Here is a 10,057-nt window from a genome sequence, read left to right on the forward strand (position 1 = left end):
TAAGGAAAGGAATGCATCCATGTATCGCATTACATAATAATTATGAATGTTGATTAGGCATGTGTAACGTTAACTCCTGAATATACCTACTTGTACCCTCCTATATTTTAGGCTTGGAACGTCAATTAAATATCAGTTTAAGAAAGGACTATCGTGCTTTAATGGAAGAAGATGAACATGGAATTAACCAATTCTCAAAATGATTTATGTGTTGTCTTCCACGGATTTATTTTATACTTTGATAATTCTGTGGTGGAGCATTGCACGTGGCGGTTTAACCTCCGCTCGCTGTTGGCAGTATGATTCTGTTTCGGAAGTGTGTGGTGATAATTTTTAAGTGTTTAAGTTCAGCCGGCCCCGCTGTTTTTTTGGTATCGGTCAAAATCGTTTTTTGCTAGCTTAGCAAATTTTGGTTATATTTCTTCTTTGTACGTGTCGGTCATTGACCAAAAGCGAAAACCCTAGACGCAAGTCGGCAATGGACAAATGATCCTAGCAGTTTCGCCCAACAGTTATTGTGAAACGTATTGTACTATTAAACTTGAATTGGTTTTTAAAATGTTATTCGAAATTTTGAAATATAGGTGCTAGCTTATTGAACGCAATATTCTACCCTTAGAAGAAATTAACCGAAACAAGAAGATCCAACTACAGAAATGAACTCAGGTCTGAATACTTATTTATGATAAATTTTTTGCCTAGAATCTTACAATTCACAAAATAACGAAATTATAAAAAAAAGAATGATAGAGAGTGAATGAGTAGATAGATAGATACATTTGAAAAAACTGATGAACAACATGTCGTTAACCTAGGCAATTGATTATTGTTTGCTACTATTTTGTTGTTCTTACACATCTTTTTTCAAATATGTCTTGTGATATTTTCTTTTTATCTATTTTTTGTTTCTAACATGCGACTTTTTTTATGGCTATTCCTTAATAACATGGAAGCTCACAGAAAGTGTTGCTGTGTCCTCAATTGTGGAGATAAAATATCTACAAGGCACTACGCCCAAAAAAGGCTAATAATTAAACAGAATTATAAAAATTTCCTGATAAATATACAAGTGTTATTCAATATGTAACCGTTATTCTTCAAAACAATTTGAAAAATAATGTTGTTGCTAGGGGGAGTATTAATTTTTGTGCTACACTAAAGGTTCAGTGCTACATTGGAGCATTTTCAAGCGAATGTTACTGTTAAAAGTGACAATATTGGAAATAATTATGTATTCATCTCCAAGATTCTGGTAGAGACAGCCTGGAATTTTGTTCTAGGGACTAGTGATCCATTAAGAAATCATCCACCGGGGACAAGCCACTTGCTTAAATCTGCTCTTTTAAACGACAACATTGCAGAAAGGACTCAGTAAGTAGTAATTTAGTCTTTAGTAAAGGGTGGACACTCAAAAGTTTTTTGTTTGATAGAAATTCTCTGTCAAACAGTTGTGTTCCACAAAAACTTGTAACAATTGGCAATCATATTAATGCAGGATCTTTGGTATTTGCTGAGCCTATCAACTATATAAGTAGAGCAGAACAGTTTAGTTTGGTGAATCAGACAAATAAAGGCGAGAGTGACGCAAAAGTGGAAAACAGAGAAGATGTTATTGAAATAAAATATGAACCTTTGTTAGATGATGATGAGGATGATATGCCTAGCCAAGAAGAAACTGAGATCATAATTCCTAATACCACAATCTCATGTGGCAAAAATCAACACGTTAAAAAAATAACCAAAACCGCACCACCAAAAGGAGAAGTGGTTAATCAGGTACAAATAATATTCATTCCGTCAGACAAGGATAGTCCAAAAGAGAGACTACTAAAGAGACAACTACAAGAACTGGCTGAGATAGATCTATTGAAATCTAAAAGAATCCGGCTGTTGCAAAATCTTGTATGGAGGCAAAAAAAAGAAATCGAACAACTTAAACAAAAAAACAACAATATAAGTTAAAATATTTAGCAAAATATGTGATATATTTTTAAAGTTAAATAAATGTTCATTTTAAGCACTATTTTGTTTTGTTGATTGTATTGTTACACAAAGAACATTAAAAAATTAATGAATTAAATGAGTATAATAAAAGAATTGAATTGAGGCCAAATGGGGCACTTCAGTTTCCACAAGGTGTTGCAAAATTTTCATATATTAGGGGAACACTAACTAGCAAAAAGTTGATATAATATTGATATCACCGAAATTGGCTGAAAATTTATACTCCATTGATTAAAAAATCAATCAATCAATATTTTCAAATTTTTTGTTAGTTATGGTTTTCCCGGTGCGATAGATTCGATTCAGTGGGTCTTTGATAATCTAAACAATCTAGTGTAAGGTAGCACCAAGCCAAGTTTGTCCAAATCAATGAGGACCTGCAAAAGAAATTTAATTTTTAGAGTCGAACAAGGTCATTATCACATACTTGCCTTTTCGATTGGATGATGGCCAACTAATCTCTCTTCCACAACCAACACTTCAAGCTGTTTGCTATCAAACTCGTCTTGGGGTATGGCGTATTCGAAAGTTTCATCAAACACGGGATTTTTGCTGGTTTTTACAATCTACAATATCATTCGGCGTGAATAAAAGAGCATATAAGAAAATGTAAGTTACATGTTATTTAAGACTATAAAACTTACACGCACCTTAGTTTTTCTCTTAGTTTCCTTATGTCTTTCTGGAAGTATGTAAATTTTCACGTAAACGCTTTTTGTGTCGTCGAAATGCAAGTCCCTAAAATAGAAAGATTATAATCACTTAATGTCAACATATAAACGAACTTTACCTATTTTTATTTTTTTGCTTTTCCGTTTTTTCATTAGCTTCCGAATTCTATAATCCTCATAACAAATTCAAAGTTTTAGTTTTTAAAAAGTGAATATAATAAGACGGATTTCGTAAAAATCAAAAATCAGACTTTATCTTTGAAGGCTGTTTTGATTGTTGTTGATAGTCACCATTAAAAATATATCATCTTAATCGCATCCATCCTGAAATGCTTTCGATTATTTTGTTCGTATCGGAGCAAACAAACGTAAATCTTATAATAATGCATCAAAATTTGAGTTTTTTGTCAGGGTCTCTCCTGTAAGGTACATATTGTCATAATGTACAGTCCACGTCCACCAACAGTAGATAATAAATAGTTTTTGAGACGCAGGACGACTGCATTTAACTTTTAGATAAAAATTGTTATTCATCAATGTCTTTTAGCCGTAAAAGTATGCTTGATAAGATTTGAGTTTGGCAGCCATTTGTGAGATACCGATATGGACTTAAACTTGAGTTCCAGATTAAATATATACATGAAGATTTCCAAGGGACGGCTGCTTACCAAGGGAATAAGTATTTTTTTATCTAAAAGTTAAGCAAAGTATGTCCCACAAAAGTTTTGAATAAGTGAAAAGTAGGTATGACAGGCATATAGCTAGTGATATATAGAGGGCTCGGCAATGCGTTTTAAAGGCAACATGAAAAAATGTTGAGAAGGAACATTCCATATCGATTAATGTCAGTATGTCAAAAGCACTAAGACCTTTCTACGTACACAATTAACATGGCCGCTGACAGTTTTCAGTGGATGTCACTTTTTGGCAGCATTTTGCAACTCCGATAAAAAAAGATAATCCGGCGAACTCGCACTGGTCACTCAATAATAACTTGGGGTGGGTGTGTACTTACTCGATGTGATGGACCGTAACCACAAGAGTTTGTCGCTGCACGCTGTACCTCAAAGTGAGTTTGATTTTTCCCTTCGAAAGAATATCTGTCCTGAAATTAACGTATTATCACCGGCCGTGACTATATATAGCGATCTTAATTATTAATTATTGTTAACAAGAAATCTAAAATTAAAGCGGTCATATTATATTTATTACCCATGGATTATTTCCATTGTCGCGATTTTTACACCCGCATATACCAAGCGATTAAATTTTTTGTCATAGTACTTCGGGTCTGCGTAATCTCGGTTATAAACACGAGTGCTTATTATCTACGATTAAAGATGTTTTGATAAGTAACGTTTTCCTGTGAAATTAATTAATTAGTTAATAAGCGCGACCTAAAAAAAACCTTTGGGACTTTCCTAGACCATGAAGATCCAGAAAATCGTGCTTGCCCAACTGACGAGAAGTCTTTCAGTTCAACAAAATTTTAGTCTTTTTTATGACGTAATAATATACGAAATGTTAATTAAGTGTACTCAAAATTACAAGAGGGTGTGGCTCCAAAAGACCACAGTTCTTGAGATAAAGGATGTTAACTTACTTTGATATAAATAGACGCACACTTTGGCTAACCAAGGGCATTCCAACGTCAGCAAGAAATATGAAATCAATTATAGGTAAATAAGACTGACGAAAACAGAAAACGTTATAAAAAAATATAAAGAAATACAAAGGAGTGGTTAGTGCTGCAAAAAGAAACTATTTTACTTTAAAAGATGGTTAAAATTATTCAGTTACACAAGAAGGATGATCGTAAAGTTATGGAGAATTATCGTCATATTTTGCATTTAACTTTTGTCTCCAAAATCTTCTTACATACTTTCCACACGGGTTTACACAAGGCAAAAACAATCAACCCGCTCTGCTACATATTCTAGAAAATTTTTATCTAAATCCTATATCTAAATTTCCAATTAAAAATGTTTCAAGTAGTAAAACTCTCAAAAAACTACGATGAACCTTTTTAATAGAAAATTGTTTCTATTTAGTATAGATTAAGAATCTTAACATGTAGTGTTAAACTTATTGGTTGTGAGACCTGCCTGTCAAGTTATATATATTTTGCAAGTTTATTTCCTTTTTGTATCAAGGTTTTTCTAAGTACTCAATATATTTTTTTTAATTCTGAAAAGGCTCCAGCTTTTCTATATTTGATTTAATTTAATAAAGTTTATTTTTTTTCCGAAAAATATTTGAAGTTATGTGGGTAGTAGATAAACGATAAATAATAATAATATAAACAATAATACGTGTTTTAAATATATAAAAATCACATTATTAAAATGTTCCAATATTCAATATTCCATTTTTTGTACTCACATCTTATTAAAAAAATAAAGAGTTATGTAGGTGGCGCCCCGTACATCTGTATAATTGTTATTTGTTAAGTATCCAAAATATTATAGAAAAAATGTTGAAAATGCAAAAAACCAATTGAGGTATTTCTCGCTAGTATAAGTCAGCATCATTTCCGACGTGAGAAACGCGGCCTATAATTTAAGAGATCCCCAGATAGAACCTTTTGGAACTCCTCGTATAGATACGGCAGTTTAACCCAAGCTTCAAATAAGCAGCGACGCGTATTATCTGAACGGAAAATATTAAATTGATTGACATTTCACCATGAACAAACCTCTTGTTATTGAATCGGTTCATAGATTACAATATCGATATACGTATGTATCTGATTTCCCGGAATATTAATATTGGAGTCCAATAAAAACTGATTTTCGTGACTATACTAACTCATTTTCATCATCAATTTAAAAAAAATAATAAAAATCAACACTAGTCAGAAACCCAACTAAAATAATGTTATATTAACAATTGATCTACAATCCGGCAACGTGGCTTGATTGATGAGGGGTGGGGGAATACGGACCAATTCGATTAGAGTAATTCACACTCGTAAGTATGATAGCAAGTATAAATGCCGTACTCTGTGGGAACGAAATAAAATCCTGCTTAACAGTGAAGTAAAAAACTAACTAAATTGCAAGATGTCTCATGTATCCAACCAATATTTCAAAACTTTTCGTACAATATTTCTTTATATTGTCAAATAAGAAGTCTCTGAAGTTTTAATTCATAATATAAAGCGCAATGTCCTACAACTCCATATTGATAACAAAATTAAGAACAAATGCATCTCAGGGTTTATGTGTTGTTGCTCATTTTGTTATTTTTTACGCTTATCAGAAAAGCTATGTAGTTGTTGTTCCAACCCCGTCGAACATTAAGAGTGATACCGCAATTTAGGTTCCCTCATTTATTTTGTCGTTGTGATTTTGCTTAGTATACCGCGCATGCTACATTTCACACACTAACCTGCACTTTGCGCCATTTTCTTTCTAAACAACGATTTCCACACACTGAACTGATTTTCCTAGAACATTTAGCAAGATCTAGGAATATTTTATGAAAATATGCCCGTAAAAATGCCGCATCCAAATTTATTGACGATTTGTCAGCGGCCATGTTGGTTGTTCAGTGCCCCAAGGTCATTGGTTAACGAGTTTTTAAATCTCGCGCATGCTCATGTTTAATGGACCTTCTCATTTTTTTTCATAGTTGCTTGATAAGTATTGCCGGCTTTAGACAGATGCTCTATATCTCTAGTAGCTACTACCTATATGGGAAAGTATGTAGAGGAAGATGTCCATGACTTCTAACTAATGGAATCAAACAGATGGATAACGGGTAGTTGAGTATTTTTTATGTACGAATTAAGTTCCCTTTGAAAAAATAGGCAACTCAACTAACGTAATCGTTAGTCATAATAATAATCGCGTTTCGATATCTACCTTAAAAACGCAAATCCACACAATTACATCTGACTAATACACACAGTGCGAGCAAAAAATCGAGATAAGATAAAAATTTATAGCCAGTATTATAGGATATCAATTTGAGAACTCAAAACAAAGCGTGAAAAACAGTGTCAAAATCTAAAATGGCAACGGACGGTTTAACAGACGATTTTCAAGAGATAAATTTGAGGGATACTGAAATCGAGTGCCGGACGAGACCGGAATCGGATCAGGTCGCGAGTAGACCCTCAAAAATTAAACAAATATGGAAAAGATCGATCGCCAGGGGTCACAGGCGACACACGACCACCCCGTACGTCGAGAAAGAGTTGTTGAAGTGTACGATATCGGGCCCGACCAATTTCGGTAAGGTGGATCTCCTCGAAGATCGGTTCAAGTTTTCACGACACTCGATACAAGCTTGTCCGTTCGACATTGACGGGTACGGTGGCTTGATAATGAGGGACGAGTTTAAAGTGTCCAGACCGAAGAAAATGAATTTGATAGTATTTCTTTTTGAGAAAATTATCATATTTACTAAGGTGGGTAAGTAGGAGTCACGTTTTTCCCCTTTTTCACGGTTAAATCATACCGTCACTACATTGGGGTACTAAATCTCTCACTTTCAAACCCTTGGATCCACGTAGTTGACTGCGCCCGCACTATTTGAATCTCGAAAGTACGTCCTTAAAATGAAGAAATTAATATATATTTGCAGATTTTTTTTATCTGTGCTCTTAAAAACTAGTGTAAATGCTTTTTATTTACTCGGTTACTAGAGCATTCGATTCGGGTAACTAGGATATTTCGATATTTGTCCAATAATAATGTTGTTTGCAGCCGACCGAAGAAGATTCGTTTTACTACTTCGGCAGCATCAAAACGGATCAAGTATCCTTATTACCACCTGATAGGCGAAAGAACGTACTTCGGTTAAAAGATCACGTGAACAGCATAAAATTTCACAAAGATATTGTCTTCAAATTGGAAGCATCTTCCGAATACACGCAATTGAAGTGGCGGACTGCGATCGAACGGTGTCTGTGGACTCAGCTTTTAAAAGCAAAAGAGCAAGTGGCTAACCTGTGATTTATAATACTCATAATTAATTTATTCTGTCATTTGTAAATAGTGTACTTCATTCGTTACTGGTTTTGAGATTAAACGGAGTTGTTATTGTTTTAATTGGTTTACTTTTTTAATCAAATATGTCTGGTTTAGAATTGCATATCTCACCTCGTTCCACATGCAGAGTATAAATTTCATTGAATTATCTAAGGCGCATGTGCGAATTGGGCCAGGACTCATCTAAATTCAATTCAAAACACAGCTGGGGTTATCGGATATATATAAGCACCACCACATATATATATATATATATATATATATATATATATATATATATATATATATATATATATATATATATATAAGTACCACTACAGGATTAACCAACAATTTTAAAACATTTAACTTAAATGAACTTTAATGAAAAATAATTCCAAATCAACGGTTTAGTTTAGCACCAAAATCAGATTTATTATTTTGGTCTGTTTTTTGTTTTTTTTTTTGAAGTTCTATGTTCTATAGTTTTGTTGGTACACTAACGGAAATCAAACACAGAGCAATGTTAAAAAATTATATATTTCGTAATTCGAATGTACAAATCAAATATGAATAAACCACTAACCAATCACACGACCGCCACATTTTTGCTATAAAATAATTGGCATTCCAAATAATCAACCTGGAAAACAATGTGACAAGCCATTAAATCAGATTAATTGCCCGGAGTTGGAACATTGAGAAGTAAATTTTGCCCACCAGGTAAATATGAGACCTGTCTTGATCTTGAAAGTTGGTAAGCGATATCTTCTGCGGCTTCAATTCTCCTAAGTTCTACTAAGCCCTCGCCGGCGTCGCCGAAAGCCTTGGCTAATAATGTAGCAGCCTGTGCATCGCCCTCGGCGGATATTACTGTGGCTTTTTTAGTTTGCTCGGCCTTTTCCACCAAAAATCTAAAACAAAAAATTACTTAAAACATTTTTGAAAAGTTGAACAAACAGAATGAACATGCACCTGGCCTTTTCAGCTTCTTGTTGCGCCACTTGTTTTAATTCAACAGCGAGAGTAAACTCTCGTCCAAATGTCAAGTGTGTAATTGAAATATCATCTAAAATAACCCCAAACTGGGATGCTCTTTCAGTTAAATCGTCACTAACTTTTTGCGATACTAAATCTCTCTGAGTAATTAATTCACCGGCATCAAATTGAGCAACCACAGCCTTTAAAACTTCAGTTGTTATAGACGGTAAAACTCTTTCCTCATAGTCTTGGCCAAGTACGGTGTAAATTTTTGGTAACTGATCTGGTACTGGTCGGAATAAAATACGAAGTGTGATATTGACATTTTGGAGATCTAGGGTACAAAACTGTTAATAAAACGATAACTACATATCTTAGGTACATTTACCTTTACTTCCTGTGACAACTGGCACATTTCTGGGTCTAGACCTAACATCAAAAATAATGGGTCTCTGTACCCAAGGAACAAAAAAGTGGGTTCCTTCTCCAATTACTTGCTTTTTAATACCAGCAAATCGGTCAAAAATTACTGCTCTATGTCCCCCATCAACTAAAAGAAAAATTTAAAATAAACCATAATTCTGCAATTTTCTGTTCACTATTACTTAAAATAATCATGATTAAGGATAAAATAATACAATTAAAAAATCTAATTGTACGGTAATAGGGCACATTTTCATTGCTTCGAAAATTGCACTTACCATTGTACAATGCCGAATTTACAACTCCCCCAACCAAAGCAATACCTAAACCTACTTGACCAATTCGGTTAAACAACTGCGAAGCAGACATATTTCGTGGTGTTTAGCAAAATTACACTCGAAATTTCCAAAGTTTTTGGCCAACCTATGGAAAATCGTGTCCGCTGATCAAAAAAAGTGAGGTTGGGATCTGCTTCTTCTCTATTAGAGGCTAATTTTATTAAAGTCATACGACCAGTCTCTTAAATGGTATCTCATATCTTGTATTACCTACATGTAGACGGTAATACCATAGCACCTTATTTCGTGTCACATTTAATTTTGCGATGATTTTTTAAATTTGCGATTTCCATTACCTTTCCCAATAATGTATCAATATGTAACAGAAATTTCAGTGTTCTACGAATGCCTTTGTTGTAATAAAAGGACGCTGTGTTCGTTATTCGTATGATCAAACTTCTTGCACTTTATTGTTCATTAAAAGATTTGGATGTTGGGGGAGGTAAATTTGATTTAAAAAGGGTTTGGTGAATTGTTGCATTTTCCTCCGGCCGTGCGTTAATTGCAATTTGCTCAGACCACTGAATTATACCTTACTACATATAGGCAATGGCATTAGTTGAAAATACGTTTTGTCTTTTGTACCGAACGCAGCATCAGTTCCGTTCCTTGCACAGAATAAATACGACCAAGATTATTGGTGTTTTACTGGTATCTTTCTATT

General features: G+C 33.9%; 4 protein-coding genes across 5 annotated transcripts; 2 read left to right on the forward strand and 2 right to left on the reverse strand.

Annotated features, from left to right (window-relative positions):
• Positions 1–114: 114 nt before the first annotated feature.
• Positions 115–2,023, forward strand: LOC132696974 (uncharacterized). Its single transcript, XM_060662187.1, has 3 exons — positions 115–666; positions 1,281–1,371; positions 1,431–2,023. The coding sequence occupies exons 1-3, from the start codon at positions 657–659 to the stop codon at positions 1,960–1,962; spliced, it is 633 nt and encodes a 210-aa protein (XP_060518170.1). The 5' UTR covers positions 115–656; the 3' UTR covers positions 1,963–2,023.
• Positions 1,451–4,788, reverse strand: LOC132696975 (extended synaptotagmin-3-like). Its single transcript, XM_060662188.1, has 5 exons — positions 3,888–4,788; positions 3,691–3,780; positions 2,655–2,742; positions 2,436–2,570; positions 1,451–2,381 (listed from the first exon to the last, which is right to left on the reverse strand). Exons 1-5 carry the CDS (start codon positions 3,902–3,904, stop codon positions 2,307–2,309), a joined length of 405 nt encoding a protein of 134 aa, XP_060518171.1. The 5' UTR covers positions 3,905–4,788; the 3' UTR covers positions 1,451–2,306.
• A 171-nt stretch (positions 4,789–4,959) lies between these two features.
• Positions 4,960–7,710, forward strand: LOC132696973 (puratrophin-1-like). 2 transcript variants are annotated; one of them, XM_060662186.1, is made up of 2 exons: positions 4,960–7,093; positions 7,388–7,710. In XM_060662186.1, the coding sequence occupies exons 1-2, from the start codon at positions 6,691–6,693 to the stop codon at positions 7,456–7,458; spliced, it is 474 nt and encodes a 157-aa protein (XP_060518169.1). In that variant the 5' UTR covers positions 4,960–6,690; the 3' UTR covers positions 7,459–7,710. The 2 variants fall into 2 exon arrangements, with proteins under 2 accessions (XP_060518169.1, XP_060518168.1); XM_060662185.1 differs by having other exon boundaries at positions 4,960–7,089.
• A 617-nt stretch (positions 7,711–8,327) lies between these two features.
• On the reverse strand, positions 8,328–9,520 carry LOC132696659 (prohibitin 1). Its single transcript, XM_060661615.1, has 4 exons — positions 9,334–9,520; positions 9,021–9,182; positions 8,627–8,966; positions 8,328–8,565 (listed from the first exon to the last, which is right to left on the reverse strand). Exons 1-4 carry the CDS (start codon positions 9,422–9,424, stop codon positions 8,328–8,330), a joined length of 831 nt encoding a protein of 276 aa, XP_060517598.1. The 5' UTR covers positions 9,425–9,520.
• Positions 9,521–10,057: the final 537 nt, after the last annotated feature.

The sequence above is a fragment of the Cylas formicarius genome, unplaced genomic scaffold (assembly GCF_029955315.1).
Source record: "Cylas formicarius isolate icCylForm1 unplaced genomic scaffold, icCylForm1.1 PGA_scaffold_1__22_contigs__length_36826433, whole genome shotgun sequence".
NCBI lineage: Eukaryota > Metazoa > Arthropoda > Insecta > Coleoptera > Brentidae > Cylas > Cylas formicarius.

Excerpts from the sequence above, each read along its gene's own strand:
- LOC132696974 (XM_060662187.1), top strand. Across the intron at positions 1,372-1,430 it reads AACATTGCAGAAAGGACTCA|AAATTCTCTGTCAAACAGTT; the intron begins GTAAGTAGTAAT and ends TTTGTTTGATAG.
- LOC132696975 (XM_060662188.1), bottom strand. Across the intron at positions 2,743-3,690 it reads GTTACGGTCCATCACATCGA|GGACTTGCATTTCGACGACA; the intron begins GTAAGTACACAC and ends TTTCTATTTTAG. Across the intron at positions 2,571-2,654 it reads AAACTAAGAGAAAAACTAAG|ATTGTAAAAACCAGCAAAAA; the intron begins GTGCGTGTAAGT and ends ATGATATTGTAG.
- LOC132696973 (XM_060662185.1), top strand. The coding sequence starts at position 6,691 with ATGGCAACGGACGGTTTAACAGACGATTTTCAAGAGATAAATTTGAGG. Across the intron at positions 7,090-7,387 it reads AAATTATCATATTTACTAAG|CCGACCGAAGAAGATTCGTT; the intron begins GTGGGTAAGTAG and ends TGTTGTTTGCAG.
- LOC132696659 (XM_060661615.1), bottom strand. The coding sequence starts at position 9,424 with ATGTCTGCTTCGCAGTTGTTTAACCGAATTGGTCAAGTAGGTTTAGGT. Across the intron at positions 9,183-9,333 it reads AAATTCGGCATTGTACAATG|TTGATGGGGGACATAGAGCA; the intron begins GTAAGTGCAATT and ends TTTTTCTTTTAG. Across the intron at positions 8,967-9,020 it reads AGTTGTCACAGGAAGTAAAG|ATCTCCAAAATGTCAATATC; the intron begins GTAAATGTACCT and ends TTTGTACCCTAG.